The sequence below is a fragment of the Hemicordylus capensis genome, chromosome 1 (genome assembly GCF_027244095.1).
Source record: "Hemicordylus capensis ecotype Gifberg chromosome 1, rHemCap1.1.pri, whole genome shotgun sequence".
NCBI classification, from domain to species: Eukaryota; Metazoa; Chordata; class Lepidosauria; order Squamata; family Cordylidae; genus Hemicordylus; species Hemicordylus capensis.
In genome coordinates, this window is record NC_069657.1 from 192,235,440 (window position 1) to 192,259,881 (window position 24,442).

General features: G+C 42.9%; 2 protein-coding genes and 1 long non-coding RNA gene across 8 annotated transcripts in view; 1 reads left to right on the forward strand and 2 right to left on the reverse strand.

The window, feature by feature from the left end:
- GALNT3 (polypeptide N-acetylgalactosaminyltransferase 3) overlaps positions 1-1,610 on the reverse strand; it is a 31,500-nt gene extending 29,890 nt beyond the window's left edge. Inside the window, exon 1 of one of the 3 annotated variants that reach the window (XR_008310268.1) lies at positions 1,046-1,610. The gene's annotated coding sequence lies outside the window, so the exon portion shown is untranslated. Of the gene's footprint in view, positions 1-375; positions 771-1,045 lie in introns of those variants that run through there. The other 2 variants (XM_053264356.1, XM_053264363.1) reach the window with 2 other exon arrangements.
- On the forward strand, positions 926-24,190 carry LOC128331006 (uncharacterized). The gene is made up of 3 exons (XR_008310269.1): positions 926-3,347; positions 6,774-6,924; positions 23,282-24,190. It is a non-coding gene; the product is annotated as an uncharacterized LOC128331006 (long non-coding RNA).
- TTC21B (tetratricopeptide repeat domain 21B) overlaps positions 14,723-24,442 on the reverse strand; it is an 81,156-nt gene continuing 71,436 nt past the window's right edge. For all 4 annotated transcript variants that reach the window (XM_053264332.1, XM_053264324.1, XM_053264346.1 and 1 more), the window contains 3 exons: positions 24,170-24,290; positions 16,231-16,298; positions 14,723-15,375 (listed from right to left, as the gene is read on the reverse strand). In XM_053264332.1, the coding sequence (XP_053120307.1) occupies positions 15,298-15,375; positions 16,231-16,298; positions 24,170-24,290 (267 nt within the window). In that variant the 3' untranslated portion in view covers positions 14,723-15,297. The remainder of the gene's footprint in view (positions 15,376-16,230; positions 16,299-24,169; positions 24,291-24,442) is intronic.

The following is a 24,442-nucleotide window of genomic DNA, read 5'->3' on the forward strand; positions in this document are numbered from 1 at the left end:
GCTGAAGTTTGGGATCCACGCTCCCATCCGGAAGCACAAGGACGAAAAACAATACGAGTGCAGATTAGGCAGCTGAAGCACCAATGACATCCTAAAGATCACCCACCACCTTCTTGTAAAGCCAAATATAGCGACTAAAATGTGGCGTCTCCTGTGAGTCATGGGAACGCCAACACACACCTCCCCTCTTTATGTCAACATCTTCTGTTTGAGAACTTTATTCTTCCACATCATCACTGTGCGGGCAGCAGTTCCTGGAAGGAAAAGGCAGCTCGGACGTGCCCATTCACTCTCACTCTTTAAAAGCAGTTATCAATCTGCAGGTAGCAATAGGTTGCGCTAGGGGAGGGAGGCAGACCCCAAGGCTCTCTCTACCTTTAAACGGTTGTGTGTGCTGAAGAGGCAATGTTGACGGGGGTGGGGTGGGATTGAGTGACCTCAACGCAAGCTGCACCCACCCAAATCCCATCCATTTCCCAACGACTTAAAAAGGCAAGAGCAGGCGCCCTTCCAGAGGGTTAGCCCGGCCAGTCTGTGGCAACAAAACCACCCGATGCCTTGCTGCAGCATCTTCAAGACGAGCCACTTTATTGCGGCACAAGCTCTCAGGAACCACTGAGCCCACTTCACCAGAAGCGCGCAAAGCGTTGCCCTCTGCGGCCAACGATGTGCAGGACTGCAGCGAGAGTGCGGCCAAATGCCCGCGAAACGCAAGAGGGGCAGCCCGTGACAGCAGCCCTATGCAAAGCCGAGAGAGACTTAAGAAAAGTGTGTGCGCGCCGCCCAAGAGGGACTTTGTCCTCCTTCCTCCTCTCTGGCATCACACACGAGGCGCTACGGCCGCTCTCAGACGTTGGAGGCGAAGCCAGGTCCCCATTCCCTCAGGACAAGGCGGGAAGAGCGAGCGAGCTGTCGGCTAGTCAGAGACAGCCCCCTTGGAAAAAGCTCCGCAGCAGCACAGCGGGGTAGAAACGACCCTCGGGAGGAAGGGGGAGCCCTCCTCCACCCCACTGACCCACGCAGAAGAACGAGCACTCCTCCTCACCTGTGCCAACAGGAAACGGCCGGGGAGAGAGCGAGACAGGGCAGCCCCACTCCGAGCAACTGCGGCGGCAGCAGCGGGCGGGAGGGAGCGGGAGAGAGCGCACGCGATCACCCCTCCCTTTCCCCCGTCTTCGCGGGCAGCCAAGGGCACACAGCTCCGTTGTCACCGCCGAGCTGGCTGCGATTGGCTGGTCCCAGCCGCTGGCAGCGCCCAGGTGAGCTCCAAGCAAGGACGCCACTGCGCCTGCTCAGCTCCGGGGCTCACCTGGGCGCTCAGGTAGACGCAGCGCTCTCCTTCCGCTCCTCTAACGGAAGGCAGCAGTCCGCGTGCCCAGGGGAGCTGCAGAACGCGCGCGCCATCCCCTTGTGCCTCCCCCCCACCCCGCCGCGCTCTGGGCTCTGTTCTTTGCGGGCCTCGTCGCTGTTCCCGCCTCTGCGCGCCCAGGAGGCGCACGCTTGGAAGGCCTTGTTCTGTTCACGCCTCTCTTGCTCTCCAGTTATTTTCGAGGCCGAGGGGCCTTACTGCACCCCAACCGCACTTTAGGCATGTTGACACAATCTCACTGCGGTGGCTATGCCTTACTCCTAGGAAAACATGCAACGGGCTAACCACTCGTTTTCGTCCTTTTTTATGTGCGCAATAATCCTGACGGAGTCCCATCGCTCCACTTGAAGATGGAAGGGAGCTGAACATCGAAATTATCCCACAGGCTGCTGAGACGCGCGCCATCCTTTTTCTGTTCGCTTCCAACAGGGCAAAGACACGGGGAACCATCTGCGACGAAGCTATGCAAGGCAGATAAACCGGCTTTTTGCTTGGAGAGGGGGCCAAAACATAATAAAATAGACTCATGCTTCTGGTCTGCGTCCAGTTACCTTGAATACGAGGTTGCTAAGAACACGTACTACTTCCCCAGTTTAGACTGAACCAGGTAAAATTTAGTAAATCTGGACTAAAATGAATATCTCGTGTCCCCTTATTCATAGTGGTTAGGGAGGAAAGCAGCACAAAGCTTGCAAGGGGTAGTTAATGTTGCAATGGGCAGTTCTGCATAGAAAGCATATTAATGACAAAAAAGCTCAATAATATCAGATTATAGAAGACAGATTTCCAGAAGCCAAGTTAATGTAAGGATTTTCTGTCCTCAATGACAGCATATTACTCTTAACTATGCATTGGGCTACACAAGAAATTTTACAAGGGACTTCTTATATTGCCAAAACTGACATTTTGGCAGAGCAAGTGCATCAGATAAAAGAAGTACAGTATCAGTTTTGTCAAGATGATAAATGGGCACCTTTTATTTTGCTTTGAAATAAATATTGTACTTTGGTAAGGTATTCGGTAACAGTATTACTCAATACTATTTCGGTAGTGAAATACATTTTGATTGCGGTGGGGGGCGGTTAGTGGAGACTTGTCCCTTTGTAAGAAAACAATGTTTTGTTTTTAAAACCTGTTATGTAGAAATATAGGATTCTTACTGGAAATGTCTAGTAACTGCAAAGACTTGCAAAGCAATAGAAAATAAGTTCATTGCATATTTTAAAGAGACATTCTTAATGGAAATTGACACATGAAACTGCACTGATGAAACTAACAGGAGAACTAATGAATCACATAGAGAGAGGTCCCTTTTGCTTACTGGAGCAGTTACTGTGAAGGCCATTTATAGGGTGATATCTACTGTTATGGATAGCACTCAGCTTTGCTGGGTGTCTGATTCAGGGGCTGAGCCAACACGGCTGGAGTGGGCCCAGAGACAAAATTTTAAAATGGGCCCCTTGCTGATACACACACACACTTCACAATATATAGTCATGTTACTTGCCTCTGGGGGGCCCCTCGAGGTGTGGGGGCCCCCAGGCAGCCGCCTCCCCTTGCCTAATAGTAGTTACGCGCGCCCCTGGTCTGATCTTAAATTGACAGCAGGGCCTGAGCAGAGGCATTTTAGCCCAAGAAAAACCATTTTGTGCACTCTTGCTGTGAAAGACTTTTTTTGCTGAGAACACCAAAAACACCTGCTGTTGTGGAGCTCTTGAGCCTTGGCCTCTCTCCTCCCAGTCAAAGCAAGGCTGAGCTTGGAGCATGACAATGCTTGTTTTGAATTGGGAGGGGGGAAAGTGCTCATGAAACAGCTTATCAGAGGCCTGAACAGTGCTCTCAAGACAAAGGAGAAGGAACTGGAGTGATTGTCAGAGGGATTCTATCTTGGAAGGTTATTTTTGTGCAAGCTGTTCCTGTACTTTAGGAGAGAGAGGTTTTCGTACTTGCTACGGTCTTTGGAACGGAGTACCTCTATGTAAGTGTGTGCTTTTGGTCAATGTTTTGTTGTTACTTTTTTGTGTGTCCTTGTGATAAAAGAGATATTAGGGGAGAAAAGAATCCATTTTCTTATTTATCTGTCTAGACAATCCTTGGCCTGGCTTAGCCCAGAACCAGAGGCATTCACTTTGTGGGTGATAGGCCTGCTTGGATGATGATGATGATGATGATGATGATAATAGTTGAGAAGAAAGAAAAACAAGTCAAAATAATCGACATAGCAATACCAGGGGATAGCAGAATAGAAGAAAAAGAAATAGAAAAAATCACCAGATACAAAGATCTACAGATTGAAATTGAAAGGCTATGGCAGAAAAAGACCAAAATAATCCCAGTGGTAATTGGCGCCCTGGGTGCAGTTCCAAAAGACCTTGAAGAACACCTCAACACCATAGGGGCCACAGAAATCACCATCAGCCAATTACAAAAAGCAGCTTTACTGGGAACAGCCTATATTCTGCAATGATACCTATAACAACAGCAACAACATTGACAATAAAATGCAGCCATCCCAGGTCCTTGGGAAGGACTCAATGTCTGGATAAAACAAACCAGTCAATAACACCTGTCTGACTGTGTAAAATAATAATAATAATAATTCAATTTCTATACCACCCTTCCAAAAATGGCTCAGGACGGTTTACAAAGAGAAATAACAAACAAATAAGATGGCTCCCTGTCCCCAAAGGGCTCACATTAAGGCATACATTCCCAGCTGGCACCCTTCTCCCCCTCAGGGGTGTTGTTGTATACATGACACTTCTCATTTTTGAAGTACATTTAAAAAGGTAAAAAAAGAAAAACCTTAAAATATTTGTTGACTGGATGCTACAAGAAAGGTTCACAAGAGATAAATCAGTATTTAAAAGTCATAGCTGAAATGATGTGCAGTGTTCTGGCAATGGTGCAATCCTCACCAGAGCTTCTGCAGACCCGTAAGGCAGCCCTAACGCTGTTGAGAACAAGCAGTTGCACAAGCAGCCTATTGCAGGGATTCCCATTTGGGGCACTGGAAACCATGGTGGTAGCATTGCTTACACAGTTGCTTGTTCTCAGCAGTGTTGGGGTAGCCTTAGGAGTCCACAGCAGCCTTGCCAAGGATTGCTCTGTCACTGGAACACCATGCATCTTATTAGCCAGTATTCTCAGTCTTTTCCTATCAAACATAAAGAATGTGCTAGGAGAATGAAGTGGATTTTAAATGATTAAGTTGTTTTTCATGGCTGTTGGGACAGGCTCTCACCTTTGTAGAGATGCTGTTGGCCATATTAGGGAGATTGTACATTGCTCCTAAAACACACCTTTGTCCAGCCTGTGTAAAGCACAGTTCTGACATATTACAGTGAGGGCCCTCTCTGAGTGGGTCTTACATGCAGAGGGCAAATGCAACAAAAATATTTTGGCTCTGCTGTTCTATTCTGCTCCTCTCACAACATAAGACATGGGAAGAGATGTTCTGAGATACCTTGACAGAAGGGTTACAATGGGATAGGATTGTTGACCTTGCAGGGAAAATTATGAATACCCTCACTAGGCAGTTTAGTCTCTGGCTCGTGCAACAGCATGATATGATTTGTTTTGATCAATTTGATCCAAAGTGGATCCTATTGCAAAGTTGTATATACGTGTTTGGTTTCTTTGCAATGTACCTGCTCAAGCATGTACCTTTTACATATTTGAAATGAACAGCTCCCATCTGTCTCAGTAAGCAAACAGCCTTGCTTCCTGTTTTTGATGGCTTTAGCAATTACGACTTTTATATTCATACATTGCCTTTTACATTCCATCTTAGTTTCTCTTATTGCGGATTTTTAATTTGCAAGAGTTGTTGCAGATTATGTTTTTCCTCATTTGTGCACATCTTTCTGCATTGTGTACCCTCCTTGCCAATCCAGAGCTGACAGTTTCAAACACAGTTCCCTGTACTTCTGTTCCTCGTCTTCCATTTTTACAGGCCCTCACTCACATAAGATTAGTCATAACAGAGTCCTATTGAAATCAACAAATGAGGCCCATTGCTTTTAAAGGGACTTAGTCTGTGACTAGCCTAAGCTGAATTGGAGCAAAACTCTAAAGGTGGTCTTCAGCTCTGATCTTGCTTAAACACATCAAATTTATTGAAAATGTAAGCACTGAAAAAAATTATGTAGCATATACTTTTAAGTACAGGATGAGAGTTTCCTTGGCACTGATTAACTGCTGCCCATTAGATGTATTTAATGTATCTGAAATACATTTTTGAACTTGGATCAAGAAACAGTGCTTCCTGATCAGTAGGATATTTACTTGAAGAGATAAGAAATCAGACTTTGAATTTTTATGCACAATTTGTGAACCCCAAGAATTCTACAATCTAAACTGCAGTTACATTTCTTAAGAAAGGGACTTGTTCCTGTGTATGAGGTCTGTCTACTTCAGAGTAGACTGCTCAAAAAGCCCGAGTCCTAAATTGGCTATATGTTTGAAGTGTAAGGGCAAGCATGTCATGTCTGTCAGTAACACATCCAGAGTCTGAGGGCCAAATACATGTAACCAAACCCCAGTGGTGCTCTTTGTTTTTCCCTCCAGAAAAAGCTCATTTGGGAAGGGGGCAGTTTGCTTAATGCTTTCCTTGCTTGCTGGTTTTCTGCTCAAAACCATGTCCTGTTTTCCCTCTAGTGGGCTCCAGTCACACAACTCATGAAATTTTAAACCAACATCCTTCTTCCTCACACCAACTGAAATCAATCTCTAGAATATTAATAAGATTGTTAGTTAATTTTATTAATATTCTAGAGATACTTAGATGGGGGGTGTGTGCTAATATTAAACCATTATCTAAATGTCCCCATCTCCCCCACATTCCCATCATTCTAAACTGAATAAGGGATGACTTGCTGAATAAGGGACACCCTTCGGATTGTATTTGTTCTACATATAGCAAGTTCTTTCTGGTCATTTCAGTCATGTTTCCTGAGATTACATCCCAGAACTCCATCAAGTCTGTCTTGTGCAAAAATATGAGCTGTGCTGCATGACTTTTAATGCTACCCATCTCCCACTGAAATTAGTGGCAAAACTCTCATTGATTTAATGGAGCTGAATTGCATTCCAAATCTTTGTAATGACAATTTTCTGTTAGAGGTAGCTACTATCCAATATCTTTGTAGTTCTTGATTAACTGCTGCACACCCTGATTGGGTTTCTTTTTGAAAGGCTACACACAGCGTTTTAGGAGTTGTATCTATTTTTCAGTTACCTACTAATGGGAGACTTTAAAAAAAAGATTTAAAACTATAGAATGAGCAACTGTGACTTTGGTTCTTCTTGCAGTTTGGATAACTGATGTATAATTAATTTATCTGTGAATCTGGTCCCTGAAGAAATAGTAAGCCAATGTATGCATTTCAAAAAATTATTTCAGGCATACTACATGTTACAAAGGGCAAGAGAGAAGCATCACTATTTCATGTTGCTATTGCCATAGGATGCTAACATTTCCAGTGTGACTGAACAAGGCAATAGAAAATGCAGACTCACTCCCCCGGCCTCCTCCTTCAACAGCAGAGTGGAAGGTGAGTTGCTAGGCAACACCATACTGAACACTGGACTCCTTTTTCATTAATGTAACTGAACTGACCTCTCTCTCTGGAGTCCTTTCAATTCAGACCATATATTAGAAAGAAGGTTTAGGTTATAAAATGCTGCTAAAAATATTGTTAAAAGCTCAAAGAAATAGTCTTCCCCCAAGTGTGAGAAAGAATAGGGTCACTCTGGAAAGAGTGAGTTTCTGTTTCATCCTGATTTAAGGATGACAAAAAAAAATCTTAAAACAGTTTATATAAACTCAAACAGCAAAAGGGTGGTTGGGGTGAGGAGAGAAAAAGTATATTAAACTCTTTGGGAGATGATAACGTATTGAAAACAACATTTTGTGTAAACCAGCAATCCAAAGAAAGGGATTGACCTGTCTTTACCAAGCACAGGTCAATCACATGAAGTGAGGTATTCTTCTGAATAGTTCTAAGAACATTAAGAACAGCCCAGCTGGATCAGGCCCAAGGCCTATAGAGTCCAGTGTCACTGTTACACACAGTGGCTCACCAGTTATCTCTGGGAAGCCCACAGGCAAGAGCTGAGGGCATGTCCTCTCTCCTGCTGTTGCTCCCCTACAACTGGTATTTTGAGGCATCTTGCCTCTTAGGCTGGAGATGACCTATAGCCCTCATACTAGTAGCCATCGATAGACCTGTCTTCCATAAATTTATCTAACTCCTTCCTAAAGCCATCCAGGCTGGTGGCTGTCATCACATCTTGGAGGCAGAGAATTCCATAAGTTAATTATGCACTGTGTGAAAAAGTGCTTCCTTTTGATGATCCTACATTTCCTGACCTTCAGTTTCATGGGATGGTCCCTGGTTCTAGTGTTGTGAGAGAGGGAGAAAAAATTCTCTCTGTCCATTCTCTCTACTCCATGCATAATTTTATACATGTCTGATCATCTTGGTTGCCTTCTGCAGCTTTTCCAGTTCTACAATGTCGTAGTCTAGATGTGGTCACACCATATATTTGAAACAAGGACATTACAATATTAACATTTTTATTTTCAATCTCCTTCCTAAAGTTCCCTAGTATGGAATTTGCCCTTTTCACAACTGTTGTGCACTGAGTCAACACTTTCAATGAGCTGTCCGCCACAAGCCCAAGATCTCTCCTGGTCAGTCACTGACAGCTCAGATCCCATCAATGTATATGTAAAGTTGTGGGGTTTTGCCCCAATATGCATCACTTTAAACTTGCTTACATTGAACCGCATTTGCCATTTTGTTGCTCTCTCACCTGATTTGGAGACTCGAGCTCCTCACAATCGATTTTGGATTTCACTAGTGTCATCTGCAAATTTGTCCACTTCATTCATAAACAAGTAAAAGAGTACTGTTCCCACAGTACAGATCCTTGGGGGATCCCACTTCATTGTGAAAACTCTCCATTTACAGGTGAAACTCGGAAAATTAGAATATCGTGCAAAAGTCCATTAATTTCAGCAATGCAAATTAAAAGGTGAAACTGATATGAGACAGACGCATTACATGCAAAGCGAGATAAGTCAAGCCTTAATTTGTTATAATTGTGATGATCATGGCGTACAGCTCATGAAAACCCCAAATCCACAATCCCAGAAAATTAGAATATTACATGGAACCAAGAAGACAAGGATTGTAGAATAGAACAATATCGGACCTCTGAAAAGTATAAGCATGCATATGTATTCAGTACTTGGTTTGGGCCCCTTTTGCAGCAATTACTGCCTCAATGCGGCGTGGCATGGATGCTATCAGCCTGTGGCACTGATGAGGTGTTATGGAAGACCAGGATGCTTCATTAGCGGCCTTCAGCTCTTCTGCATTGTTTGGTCTCATGTCTCTCATCCTTCTCTTGGCAATGCCCCATAGATTCTCTATGGGGTCAGGTCAGGCGAGTTTGCTGGCCAATCAAGCACAGTACACTGTATACTTTTCAGAGGTCCAATATTGTTCTGTTCTACAATCCTTGTCTTCTTGGTTCCATGTAATATTCTAATTTTCTGGGATTGTGGATTTGGGGTTTTCATGAGCTATACGCCACGATCATCACAATTATAACAAATTAAGGCTTGACTTATCTCGCTTTGCATGTAATGCGTCTGTCTCATATATCAGTTTCACCTTTTAATTTGCATTACTGAAATTAATGGACTTTTGCACGATATTCTAATTTTCCGAGTTTCACCTGTATACCTATCCTCTGTTTCCTGTCCGTCAACCAGTTACCAATCCACACCTGAACTTGTCCCCTTATCTCATGACTACTATGTTTATTCAAAAGTCTTTGGTGGGGAACCTTGTCAAAAGCTTTTTGGAAGTCCAAGCATACTATGTCAACCAGATCACCTTTATCCACATGCTTGTTGATGCGCAGAGGTCACACAAATGATCTCTGTGCATCCGGGGAGACCAGGTCAGTTTTGGAACTGCACCACCACGTGACGGAGTGCTGAGGTTTCAAGGAGTGGTGGCAGCAGTCACAGCAGCCAGACTGGGCGGTCTGGAATACCACTCCTTGTAAGAAAGAAATTGGCTTTTTAAAACTGGAAATCAGCCTTAACCCTTTCCTAGCACTTTGGAGAATTAGCTGTAGTACTAAAAAGAGAGCCTGTAACAAGGCCAAACAAACCAGGGATATCTGAATAACTATTTAAGTGGCAGCTTGAAGCCATACTATATAAAGTCCAAATTCTCATCTTATCACCTGCTTCCATTTTTTCTCATTAGAAAAGTTGCATTGAAGACAAACTAAACCAAGTCACAATGAACACAAAAGTATTATGTAGAATCAGACATGTCACACAGAACTGGCCATTTTTTTGCTACCATATGCTAGAGAGCAAGAGGAATGACGACAGCAAATTGGCGACTGGATGAATCATTTTAAACATACACAAACAAACCCAGTAACACATAACATGAACATTTGTAGATCAGAATATGTATGGTTCCTGTGATGGCTCTGGGACCTTTCTAATAGGAGAGTATGTTATAGACTAAGAGATCCACTAGTTGAGGAATGAGCTTTATACAGATCCAAAGATAATTTTCTAAAAAAAATACAGATAACTCTAAATGATGTATGCAATTTAAAAAGCTATTTCTAAGTTCAGCTCCCATAAAATAGTGGAAATCCGTGACAGCCAGGAGAACTAGAAAGCTCATATGTAGTTGTGACTTTACTTTACAGTATCTGTTAAAGAGGATGTGAGTAAAAACAAAAGAAAGAAAGAAAGAACTTACACTGAGCCTCAAGAACTACAACAGTGAAAATGTCAGCTCGCATTAAAAATATAAAAATCCATACAACCATAAACTACTCAAAATCATCATAACAGTGGGCTGGTTCTCATGATCATTTTGCCACCGAAAAGTTAGGAGAAGGCATTGTGCACAATGTTGCTGATGTCAGCTCAAGCTCCTCCTGACACTGGTAATCTGGGATTTGATATGGGGTGGTGGAGCTCTGGCTGGTGCGAGTTCTTCCCAACATCAGTGCCATTTTCCCTGTGTCTCATGATATTTGCCACTGGAGTGCACATGCATCCACATGATTCCTCCCAACTTCCCACTGCCGGGAAGAAGGACATTTCACTTCTTCCTGGCAGTGAAATTATTGTAAGAACCAGCCCAATAAGACCAACAGCAGTAAAATAATTTTTAAAAGCATTAAAACCAGCAGCAAACCTGGGAATAAACATGTTTGCCTGATGCCTGAAAGGGAACACCAGGGATTTTAAAATGGGTGTGTGTATGTGTGTGTTGCCCAAACAAAAGAGGGCCCACTCCCAACAACTCAGGGGGGAGCTTTTAGGATGACTTACCCAACATGTCCACGGTGTGGAGACAGGGACAAAGGGAGGCAGATGGAGACAGAAGCTCACAACTACTTGGTTCCTCTGCCACTCACAAAGCCAAGGACAGGCACAGCTGTGGCATTTTTTTGGCTGATGGGCCAGGAGAGAGTTCCCTTTTGGGAGACACTTGCTATAGTTGCTGCTAACAAGCAAATACCTACTGAAATTAACTTGGAGCCTGAAATTAGATTGGCAATCTCAAACATAAAACCCAGGTTTGAAAAGAATAAGTAGTTGCAAGCAAGCTTATCCTCATTTAGAAGGTAAATATGCTTTATTTATCTCTGTCTAATCCAAACAATGGCTGACATCCTGACTAACAGAGTGTGTGTGCTCCTAATATCAATGAAGCACTAGCCCCTGTGCTGGTCTGCTGTGCTTCCAAAGTGTGGGCACTCTTCCACACTTGTGCAAGAGCACAAATACTTTTCAGAGCCTGCCTGTATTCCAGGAGCGCTCTGCTAGACTGGAAACATGACCCTCGGAACATGTTTCTGGTCTACACATCATGAATCAGAATGTCAACCAGTAGCTTTAAACCTTGGGAGGGGGATCATTTAGCTTTATATATTATTTTAGGGGGTCTTAGTATCAAAAGGTTTGAGAACCCTTGCACTAGGCATAGCTTTTTACTTATGATGTATATTGGTTTAGTTCTGTTATTCATTTGGCATAATTATGAAGGAGGAGAACTGGTCTTGCAGTAGCAAGCATGACTTGTCCCCTTTGCTAAGCAGGGTCTGCCCTGGTTGCATATGAATGGGAGATTACATGCGTGAGCACTGTAAGGTATTTTCCTTAGGGGATGGGGCCGCTCTGGGAAGAGCACCTGCATGCAGAAGGTTCCAAGTTCCCTCTCTGGCATCTCCAGATAGAGCTGAGAGAGACCCCTGCCTGCAACATTGGAGAAGCTGCTGCCAGTTTGCATAGACAATACTGAGCTAGATGGTCCAATGGTCTGACTCAGTATATGGCAGCTTCCTGTGTTCCTATGTGAAGATAGATGGGGGTGATACATAGTTGTGTCTTGAACCTGGCACCGGGACTACACAGATTTAAAAGAGATGTAACAGAATGGGAGGAAGCCACTGTCCTAAGTTGGCAGTGGGAAAGTATTAAGGTTCTATGGGGGAAAGGGTAGGCAGGTATAAGAGACCCTCTGCCACATGGCTATCTCTTGCCCCTGTTTACAGCTAGCATGGATCTTAGAGAGCAGTGTAACTGCTTCCTCCAAACTCCCTCAGTGTCTAAGAGGGAGTAACTGAGTTTGTGTCAGTAGGTTGAAATTTATAGGAAGGAGGAGGCCATTATTGCTACCCCCTTAGAAATTCCTCAGAATTGCCAGAGTTCTTGATAGGAACAGAAACCTAATGAACACCACATCAAGAGAATAATAGCAGTAACATTTCTCTTTGTTGGATGGACACAATCATGTATGCATATGTTATTTTCTGCTTTCAAGGGTGCAGGTTAAGGACTATTGATGGTACACTGTAAGCAGTTAAGGAAATTGAGCTTGTCAATCAATCATCTTTATTACGGTCCAAGACCAGCATAAGAGCGTGATTAAAAGCAAATATGAAGCGGTATGGTCGTAAGAAAAATTATGAAGTCATGTTACATTAAAATTACTATTAACTATAATTGCTGTAAGCTAAATACTATAGATATTCTATAAAATTACTAGAAACTTAATTTTAAAATGCTACTCTAAAGTTGTAAATAAGACTATAAAACTACTACTAAAACTCCGATACAATATTATAAAATCAGTATAAGTCACTACATATGGAATCATAAAACTATGTTACTTTAAAACTATTACTCTAATATAAAAAGCTATTATTTTATATAACACTTTGCCCCGAGGCTTTGGAACACACCTCCTGCTGAAATAAGAGCCTCCCCATCTCTTACAACTTTTTAAAAGGGCAGTCAAGATGCATTTGTTCACCCAGGCTTTTCATTAGATGTTTTAATTGTGTTTTAATAGTTTTAACATTTTAATTTTAATTGTTGAAATGTTTTAATCTTTTATTGGCTGTTTTTAGTGTTTTGTAAACCGCCCAGAGAACTTGCATTTTGGGCGGTATAGAAATGTATTGTATTAAATAAATAAATAAATAAATAAATAAATAAAACTTAAAAACTGCTACCCTTGCAGGGAGCTATGAGATTATTACAATTCTAGTGTATATAATGAAAAAGCGGTGACTAGAACAAAGTATCTAGGATAGGAGTGCTAGAGAATAGTAGCATAGATTGTAGTTCAAATCTATGCAGAGCCGATAGGAGGGAAAGACCACGCAGAACGTGGTGGTATTAAATGTGAAGGCTGGGACTTCATCTGAAAGCAGCAACAGGGAATAGATATGTTTTGGGCAGCCAGGGTACTGGCGAAGCAGCGGAGAAATAAGCTTAGCCCGAGCATCTCTGTAAGAGGGGCAGAGGAGAAGTACATGTTCTGTGTTTTCTACCTCCCCAGTGCCACAGGGGCAAAGCCTTTCTGCCATTGGGATCTTTCTGTATTTGCCTTCCAGTACAGCAGAGAGAAGGGCATGGCAGGGTGACAATTGCAAGACCATTCTGAATTTCAGCTGCTCTAGCCAAACTAACTGGACAAAGAGGCAATGGTGGCTTTCCCAGTGGTGGCTTTCTTATATCCAGCACCTTTTCCAGTAACTGTTGCTAGTATCTTCACCGGCCACCACCTTTTATTTTAAGATTGTGAGCTCTTTTGGGATAGAGACCCCCCCCCCGCCTTTCTCTGCTGTGTAAACTGCTATGTGAACTTTCTGTCGAAAAGTTGTCTACTATATAAATATACTAAACTAAACTTGAAATACTGCACGTTTAGCTATGTCAACTGTGTGCAGGCACAGCTAGAACATGGTCAAGGGTTTCCTTGCACTTGCTGCAGGGTGAAGTGAACATACACAAGCAAGTTCTTGGCACCATTGTTATAATGGGACTCCTCACAAGATTCTGCTCTAAGTGAGGAGAGCTGTGAAAAGATTTTTCATATATGTTTCATTGTTTAAGAACATGGCTGTGATCTAATGAGGTGCATGTTTTTGCTGTTTCCTTTTTAGAAGCTATCCCCACAGACACTCCACAAAAGCAGCTTGAAGGGGGACTCTGGGGAAAGCACCATGTGTGTACTGCCTTTAAACTGCTCTCAGACCAAATCTCCACAGGGCTTTGAACTCAACTGAGTTTAAAGAACACTGTGGGGGTGGAACAGCTGTGGGGGCAGCCTTTAAAAGGGAAACTGCAAAAAATGGCAAGGTGTGTGTGTGTTTTTTGGACCCTGGTCTCTACTGGTAATATTTCAAACATTCTACAGATCACTACAATTGAAGCCTCTTAGGAAAAGGCATGTGTGGCAATTCCTTTAGGACTACACAGACAATTGGTTGGTAGAGAGAGTTCTTTGATACAGTCATCCTAAGAATAAATAATACAAATGAGCTACAATTATACAAGATTTTATTTATTTTATTATTTTATTAATTTATTATTTGTCTGTGTAAACCACCCTGAGCCGTTTTTGGAAGGGTAGTATAGAAACTGAATCAATAAGATAGCCTTTTATATTACTGTATTATTATTACTACTGTTAGAAGTTCCCATAAAAAGGTATAAAAATTGCCAGTGTGGATAACAATTTCATCTATGATACTTGATTATCAAAGTGACTCAAATGCTGGGCGGATGTGGGGGAAAAGTTCAAATCCCTCTCACTAAGCTAAGAATCTTAGTGAGTAGACTTGGGAAAGCTACTCTCTCTCAGTATAACCCACCTTGCAGAATGGTTGTGAGGCTAAAATGCACCCTTCAGAGAAAGAGCACGAAACGGCTGTCGAAAAATCAATGGAGCATTGACATCTAATGGCTCTTATAGAAAACAGAAACGAAATTTTAGCCATCAGTAAAGTAAACCACTAGAAAAAAAGAAGAATTTATTAATTTGCTTAGACTAGCTTTCCAGCAAAGAAAAATACATTTTATACAAATAACATAGCTAGATAAAACTCAGTGAAACAGATAAAGCATTCTAGGAGGGTGCTTCCCCCCCCTCTCCTTTTTTGCTGCTTTTGAGGATTCTGATTATACACAGTTTTAAAACAATGGGCACATTCCAATAAATCACCTATACAAAGGGGAAGGAAGCATGGCCACAGCTGGAAACATTCTCTGAAGATTTCTCTGCCTCAGATAAATCTTCAAAGAACGTTCCGACTGCTTGGAAGTGATTTATTTGGATTGCAGCCAATACCTACAGGTGGACAGTAACAGACACCCATTATCTTTTGTGTTTACTGAACCCTAAGTACTACAGCATCCTCTTCTAGAAGAGAGATAAATTTAAAAGTAGTCTCTCTATGCTTCCCCCCCCCCACTGGAAAATAAATAAGATCCATAACCACACAGATGTTTCTATGACCCCTTTTTTCTGTACTGTAGTGTTTTTTTCTCCGTAATTAAATACTACTTATAACACTGGTCAAGTTCTTAAAGATGTGCGGGCCTTATCAAGTATTTCTTTTCTGATTTTGGGATAATTTGGATGTGCTTCTAGAACCTGTGGAAAGAAACAATATTTATAGTAAGAAAGACAGCAGTAAAATCACGTCTTATTGCAAACCAAGACTGCAATCCTAACAAAATAGGGAGCAAGCCCCATTGAACACAAGTGAGTAGCATCCAGTGTAGTGCTCATGCTATTCTACTAGCACACAAGCCATTTTTGTCACCCCCTGCCCCTTGTTGCAGCTCCCTAAGTCCCCTAAAAAGCCATTCTTAAGTCAAGGGGCCTTCAACCATAGGATGTGGCGTGGAGGAGGGAATCCCTGGAAGCAAGGAGCAAAGCAGGGCCTCCACTAGTGATTTCCAAGTGATTTCCTCTGCCAACCCTTTGTGATTTCCTCTGCCAACCCTTTGCAGTCACTTGCACTGCATCCCACATCCCTGCCAACAGTTCTCTCAGCAATGGCATTTTGGTGGGGGGCAGGGAATCAAGGAGCTTCTGTCGTGAAGAAAGGGTGGAGAAAAGGGCTTGTACTAGCTCTCAATACACATGCACTACATTGGATGCTTCTCGGTGGCCTTAATTCTAAAAAAAACTCCAAACATATATAAGATTGCATAGAACAACTGGTAGTTATTGGATGATTCTATTTACTGTATATATGTCTAAAGCTCTGAGACAACCACACACATAAATGAATATGCCACCATAACATCAATATACAGAATGGCGATATGTCTAATGTTTGGTGCCATCACGAAAAAATTTGTTGATTCAAACAATAGCTCCCAAATATGTCAAGCAATATAGTGTTTAAATTTAAGACTAGCAGCTTGTGACTATTTTTATTCTTAAATACCATTCCAAAACAAATCATTAGTGAATCATTTTATATGCAATATAGTTTACCTTATGACAAACAGTAATTGCATCAATGTATCTCTTTGCTTTCAGGTAATTAAATGCCAGCTTGAAACCTGTAAAAACAAAATGTTAAATTTTTTTTTGCACAGGAGAAAGGATCCTACGTTTTAAGCTTTATACAGAAGTAGCTTTGAGTTTTCATATCAGTTTAGGATTTTACAAGGGAAGCTGAGATATATGCACACAAGTGCTTTTTTGTTTGTTTTTAAACACAGTATACAGAAAAAGCTAAAATGAGAGGATCCAATGGCTTGTTGTTGACATTTTTCTAGGATGACTCTATGTAGCAGCTTAAAGCCTTTGTCTCAAAGCAAGCTCATGTGAGGGAAAGAAATGCCGAAGTATCCCTGCTGAGCTGCCTGCCTAGACTTCTCCTAAAACTATTCTGTATTATCAGTAGGTTCAAAATGCTGCCATCACCACCCCTCTTTATCGACAGAGCTTGAACCTCCCTGGACTTGGGATGGAATCCCAGGGAAAACTATTTTGCTCTTGGGCAAGTACAAAAATCTTCCACGTGCAAGCCTGAAAACTGATAGCTTCTGACCGTTTGAGAACATGTTTGCACCAGAGGAATCCCCCTTCGGCCCTCCCTTTTCCTGAGTTAAAAACCAACTCGGAGAGGCTTGTAAAAAGAAAATAACAGGAAAAAACCTAGTTTTATTCAATTACTACAGACTGCTTCGGTCCGAGGCTTTCTCAGCTTTAAATACAGTTGAGAATACTTAGTAGGATTACAAAAATAGGTTGTCTTAATGCACGCTTAAATGTTTATAGACTATATTGCAATGCCCTAGGTAGGGTGGACGTAGGCTAGTGTTTCTTATTTTAATTATGTTACAGATAAGTAATAATAGAACAGTATCAGGAATATGCAAAAGCACACACACCAAAGAAATATAACTTCTAACGCAAAATATAACTTCTAATGCAAGGTTTCCCTAAATCAATTTTCTTGAAGCCAGAGCCCTGGCTCCTTGCCTTGAATTCACCAAACACCTGATGAGAAGTCAAGCTCCCTGACCTATCTTTCAAAGATATGCAGAATTATTATCTTGCAGACAACCTCCATGGCCATATGTCCTTCTCAGCACCTCCAGCCTAGTTTATTCTAACAAAAGACTCCCTTCTTCCCGGCAACAGCTCTCTAGGTCCCACCCACCTGGTGTGCTGATTGGCTGAGTCTTGGAGTTCACCAGCCTGTCAGTCAAGATAGGGTTAATTTCTGGTTAACTCTTTAGTGGGAGGGAAGCCTGGTCACTACACTCTACCTCAAAACCAACATATGCTCTGCTTCATGGTACAACACCTCCATCTCTACACAAAGGAGATGAAGTATTGTTTTGGTTTGCTGTGAGGGGAAGACAAACCGCAGGGATAGCACCGAAGCAAAAGCTTTCCTGCACAGGAGTCCTTCCCTGTATTTGTTTTTTTTAAATGAGAACAAGGATGCTTGCATAACCCCAAAATTAGAGAAAACAAGTAGGAAGTTGCAAAAACATTTCATGGATCAGGAACAGGAGGGGGCAGGTTCCAGAGAACTAAATCTATCTTCCTTTTACCTTCCCTTTTCACCCACACCAATGGCTTTGTGGAGCCAGCTTTGGGGATATTCACTATAGCTCCCCAATTTGAATTCAAGTCTAGTCAAACAGAGGGTCTGTAGCAGATCTTTCTGTTATCCTCTCGCTGACCCTTAGGCAGGGGCGTATCTAGGGTGGGGCAGTCAGGGCACATGCCCCAGGCGCCACTTGAGGGGGGGCGCCATTTTCTAAAATTAAAAAAAAAATTTAAATGGCCACCGAAAACAAAATGGCCACTGCACATGCTCAAATGGCCTCTGTGAGGCCCTAGGCCAGGCCAGGCCTCGCAGAGGCCATCTGAGCATGCGCGGCAACCATTTTGTTTTTAGCGGCCTTTAAAAAAAATAAAATTTAAAAATGGCCAGGACACATGCTCAAATGGTCTCTGTGAGGCCCTAGAGGCCAGCGAGGAGAGGGGGAACCTTTGCAGACCCCCCCACAGCCTTTAGGAAGCCCCCCAAAGGGGCTACAAGTAAAAAAATAAAAATAAATAAAAATAATATTAGTAACTGTACACATATTTAGTTTGGAACTATGTACAGAGAATCAGGGCTTGTGAATACTGAGCTGAAGCTTATGAGCTAGGATTGTATTCATTTGCTCTTACATTGCTTCTTGTGATAAGTGAGTTAAATGTGATGCCTCAATAATATGGCTGTTTAATGGAGAGTTTGTCTTTGAATCTGTGTGAAATCCTTAGTATTAAGGCCCACTGGGAGTTCCTTGCTCTCTTTCTCTCATTTTAACTGTCTTTCTGAAATACTAGAATATATTCCAAGCAGTGACACAGTTTACTCTGCATATCCTTTAATTATTTTCAGAGTATCTGGGAAAAGAAAAATTCTCCATTTATTTTTAAAACTTATGTAATAGTGATGCTACAATGCATAGTAGAGAATTAGACAGGCACTTCTGTTTAGTTTTCCAAGAACAACTCCACATAGTATTTGGGTATTTCATGAGCCCCAGCATAGTGAAATTTGTAGTTTTCCAGCATTTTTTGGTCTGGCTATGTCCACTGCTAAATAGTTTTTAAAAGATTAACGAGCTTGACTTGTATTTTTCAGCTGATATTATGGTAAAGTTATCTGAAAGATGGGTGTCAGATGTCTGGACAGGGGGCGCAATTTCAGTGCTTGCCCTAGGCGCTATTTTCCCTAGATACGCCTCTGCCCTTAGGTATTCCTGTTGCTCAAGCTAGGAAGTGCCCAACTAAAACACGAAGGCTAAGGTGGGCTTGGCTCTGGGTATAGCTGGCTTTATTGCAGCCCGTTTGAGCGGGATTCTTCCCAGGTGAAGCTGCAATAGTACCAGCTGTAACCAGAGCTCGCTTATGGGACTCAGATAATCCTACCACAACCCATTTCCTCAAGATGGGTGCTTCCAGGCTTGAGCAGAGTGGCACTTATAGCAGCTATGCAGCACCCACGATGGCTTGAGGGGTGATATATGTCATATGTACATAAGCTTGCTCCCCCCTCTCTTTGGCTCAGAAGCCATTAAGGGGAAGAGTTTGGGGTGCAGGAAGTAGATGCAGGAAGCTACATTCACCTCAAGCTCAGGCCCTAGTGATGCCATCGGGGCAGAAGGAGGGAGCTTGCTCCCTCTCCCACTTGGCCCTCAAGGCTACTGCAGAGGCTTATGCTAAGCTGCAGGAAGGGAAAGGGTAGGAAGAAGCAGAATTGGATTTGGAAGATGGACCTAAGGCCTAATTCCTTATCCTGACCTGCATTCTTAAAACTGAAAGGATGTTTTCCTTGAACATTCTATTAATAGGGAAATGATGCTAAAGGCAGTCTGAGCCAAATGATCTCCCTATTGACACCTTGCTTTCAAGCTCCGGAGCCTAATATTTATTTTCAGCAGGTTATTTTCTAGGGTTGCAGCAAAGTTTAGTCAATTTGTCCGGTGAAGCTATTAAAATCTTTCGATCAATTAAACATGTGGCCCCCATTAATTGGGAATTTATTATCATTATTATTATTATAAATGCCATTCCTCTTCTCTGTCACACAGAGGTAATGCCAGGGGTAATCGGTCACTTCATGGTATGTGACCAATGCTCTGTTCTCTGTTTTCATATGAGTATGTGCAAGTTTAATGACAGACACTGTCTTAGAAGACATTATACTCATAACAGAGTTGGAATGGCCAGTGGGTGAGGACTTGTGAAATAGGCAGCTGTAGGGTCTGGAGTCGCTCTGGTGGTAAAAACAGTCTGTCCTTCTGTGTGTCTATTAGAATGCCCAGGTGCATAAGTTGATGTGAAGGGTTTAAGTAACTCTTCACAGTTTATCAGGAAGCTGTGGTTTTCCAGTGCCTGGAGAGATGCACAGCTATCTTGTTGAGTGGTATACAGCAACGGCGATTTGATGTCCGAGTACACGAATACTCGAACTCCTGGAAGGAGCAGGTGAGTTGTTATTGGCACCAGGATCTTTGTAAATATGTGTAGAGTTGATGAGAGGCCAAAGCAAAGAGCCCAGTACTGACAGTGGACTCCCGCATACAGGAAACAAAGCAGACGACGACTGAGGGGATGAATTGGAATATGGAGGTAGGCCTCCTTGAGGTTGATTGAAACCAAAAGGTCTAGGTGCTGAAGGGCCTCTGCAATTGATCTCAGGGACTCCATTCTGAATCTCCACTTTTTTACCCAATGATTCATATATTTTAGATCCAGGGCTGCCTGAAGGGAGCCATCCTTCTTGGGCACTGTAAACAGAACAGAATAGATACTACTGCCCTGTTGTTCTTGTGGGACCAACTCTACAGTCCCAGTGTCCAGCAGGTACCTGATTGCTTCCAGAAGGGCCACGTGTTTAGTAGGTGAGCGTGAAGTTGGTGTGGGAAGAAACCTGTTTGGAGGGTTGGCATCCAATTCTGTTCTGTATCCGGTAGCCACGGAGCCCAGCACCCAGCCATCTGCTGTTGAGAGAGTTCCCATGCAAGCAGAAATGATGAGAGGTGACTGCCTAGTGCCGTGTGAGACTAGTCATGACTGCTGTTCTGTGCTGGGCATTGGGTGTGGTTCTGCCGCTGCTGAATTGGTGGTTTGGCTTTGTTCAGTTTCACTGTTGGTGTGGAGATCTGAAGTCACGTTCATGCCCTTGGAATGCAGGCCTGAAAGAACGAAAGGACTGAAACGGGTGAAAACACTTCCTTGGTGGAGGGTGCTCTTGCTTATGAGAAATGGATGGTATAATCTTCCTCTTGTCTTTTGACTCAACCAGAATGTCCTTAAAAGCCTTCTCGCTGAAAAGCTTACTGTCATCAAATGGCACTGATGTAAGGTTGGTCTTGGATGAAGGATCCACCTGCCAATATTTTAGCCAGAAATTTCTGCGATCTACTACAGAAGACACAGTAGCGTGGGAAGCAAAATACACAGAGTCTAGTGTGGCATCAGATATAAACGCCTGTGTTTTCTGAATCTTAACCAGTTGCCGATGTAACTTTGCTGGGTCAGTCGGTGGGTCTTGGGTGAGATCATCCAGCCAAATTAGGGAGGCTCTAGATATTAGTGTTGATGCTGCAGAAGCACTTATCTGTTGTATCTTTTAATGCAGATTCTCCATCATGGGGCAGCACCGTCCCTGACAGTAGAGCAACCACAGGCGCATCAGTGGGAGGAGTTTTAAACATGTCAGATGCCTCCTGCTGAAAAGAGTAATATTTATTCACAAAGGCTAAAGACATTCTGTTGGAAGCTGGAAACTGCCATTCTTCCTTTATGGTGTCAACAAAGGGTTCTGGCAAAGGCAGTGCCAAGTGGTCAGACCTTGCGTTAGGAAAAATGAATGCACTTTTGGTGATTGGTGTGGTCGGATCTGAGGGGGGTGCCAACTGGAGTCGCAGAGTAGAGATAACCATGCTCATGAGGGGGCCACAGTCAACCTGCTCAAAAAGCTTCAGGGGTGCTTCCAGATTGTCTGGCTCTTCAGCCCCAGACCACTCCTCCTCTAAATCTGGAACCTCTCCAGAGAAGAGGAGAGAGGATTGGAGAAGAGAGCTGATCTTGGGGTAGCAAGCATGACTTGTCCCCTTAGCTAAGCAGGGTTCACCCTGGTTGCATATGAATGGGAGACTAGAAGTGTGAGCACTGTAAGATAATTCCCCTTAGGGGATGGAGCTGCTCTGGGAAGAGCATCTAGGTTCCAAGTTCCCTCTCTGGCAGCATCTCCAAGATAGAGCTGAGAGAGATTCCTGCCTGCAACCTTGGAGAAGCCGCTGCCAGTCTGTGAAGACAATACTGAGCTAGATAGACCTATGGTCTGACTCAGTATGGCAGCTTCCTATGTTCCTATGACAGCTGGTGTATTATTATTAGGGACAATCTCACCGTCCGTGTCAACCAGGATAATAGGCCCTGGATTTTTGGAGGTGCAATAGGATTCACAGGAGTAGGGTTCACAGGGGCAGGATGCTGTGGGTCAGGAGAACCAGGGCCTGAAAGTTCAGAAGAGTGGACACTGTGGAGGCCTCTGATTTCCCCCAATGTCCCTTTAGATTTATCCTTTTCCTCATGCTTTGACTTTCTTTTTGCTTTTTTCACGGTAGGGCTCTTAGACTGAGACGTAGATGAGTCAGAAGAAGAATATTCTCTCCTGTCCTTTTTAGATCTAGCTTCTTCTGTCCTTTTTAGATCTAGTTTTGTCCAGTTTTTCAAAGGACGAGGCCAGAGTATTCAGAAACCAGGCTTGCCAAGCTGAAGGCATTGCTTTGGGGAAGGACTCCTTACACAGCCTCATGGGGTCGGACTGATGAATTTGGGTGCCTGATGACCCCCTGTAATGGTTTGAACTCACCAATTGGCATGGTGCTCCCATTTCAATAGTTGCCACTCTGCACACTGTCCCCTGAAGGGCCGATGAGGTAGTCAGTCACCGGGCCTCTGCTCCCTCGTTCCTCACCAAAATTAGGCTTGGATCTCCCTCAGAGGAAGCAGCGCGAGTTCCCCTTCACTGCAGAAGCCTCTTGCTAGTGCTGGGGATGGCAGGCGGTGCCTCCGAAGCCGAGCTTTCCTCCTCGGAGTCGGGACGCAGATCCATCCGGCACGGGTCATTCTGGGCGGCTGGGAGCGAAGGTAAGGCTTAGCCCAGACTGCCCCTGACTCCTCCAGGCGCTGTCTTACTCAGAGTCTTGTGGCCAGCAGGCAGGAGACACAGTGCAGCGTTTCCCTGTTCTGTGCAGATGGAGTTAGCAGCCCTTAGCTGCTTTGGAAAACCAGCCTGATTTTTCTCTTTAGGCACTAAAATATGCCTCAAATGCTTGCTCTGCTCCATGGAGAACTGGAGAGAAAGCAGGTAACAAAAAGCGGAGGAAGGACTGGAAAGGTTTTGTACACTGCCTAGAGATGTACATATCAGGCAGTTTAAAAATATGAAAAATAAATAAATGAAGGAAAAAGGGAACGATAAATAATTTGTTTAAATATTATATTATATATACAGGAGGAAAAAAGGAGAATAAGAGATTGGGATAGACTGGATTCGTGGTACCATCCAACAGTAAAGATAAGTACGAAATGGAGAAAGATAAAAGGATGAAGAGAAAATTGTTCTGCCATGAGCCAGTGCAGGACTGAAAGAACTGGGTGGATTCATCCTCCCCAGGCTCTTAAAGCTCTTGTTTAATTTGCATAGTGCTGCCTTGAGCCATGTGGAGAAGATAACCCACTGAGATATCCTCGGAGGCAACTGCAGAGAAAGTATGTTTTTTTGCTCCAGAATTATTGTTTTTAATAACCGAGCAAAGAGGCAACTTTTAAAAGTGAAGTTATTTAGCAGGGCGAGAGCATCTGGCCTGATCCATCCCTAGCACAGCATCCCTCCAGTGGCTGTTGCTAGGGTCTATCTTATGTTTCTTTTTTTAGATTGTGAGCCTTTGGGACAGGGAGCCATTTTTACTTATTTAATTTTATCTATGTAAACCACTTTGGGAACTTTTATTGAAAAGTGGTATATAAATATTTGTTGTTCTATTTGTTTTTACACCTATACAAGTTTATGCAGATTTAACGGACTGATGGAAGATTTCTTTGAAAGCATACATCAGACCGGCTACTTTAGACAAGAATCTTCAAATAAATGAAATTCTATTTTCTTAATTGGGACATTTTCAGTTTAAAATATCCAGCTGAATGCAAGTGTCCCCCATAGGGATAAAACAAGAATTTGAAAAACTAAACTAAATATGAAATTTTTGTTGACCTCTTTGTCAGGTGCACTCTAAGAACTTATTTCCCATTACTACAGATGTATGTACATTTGGCAAACATTCTTCTCCATCTGGAACACGATAGGGAACAAAATGGCATAAATAGCTAAGCAGGAACCTACCTATTGTTGGATTTGTTTGGTTTCCATACTTCCAGGCCATCTCATAATTTGCAGCTGCATCCTTGTATGCTTGTTCCTTCTCCATTATGTATCCCATATACTCATATGCTTTGCAGCAGGACTGAAATCAAAAGGGAGTTCTCCTATAACACTTGAACTTTAAAATTACAAATTCTGTTAGCTCATTTAATAAGCAATCTAACATTATGTGAGCCCTTTTTCTGAATGGCATTGTATGAAAATAGAAAGCCATAAATCACCACCTTTGTTACT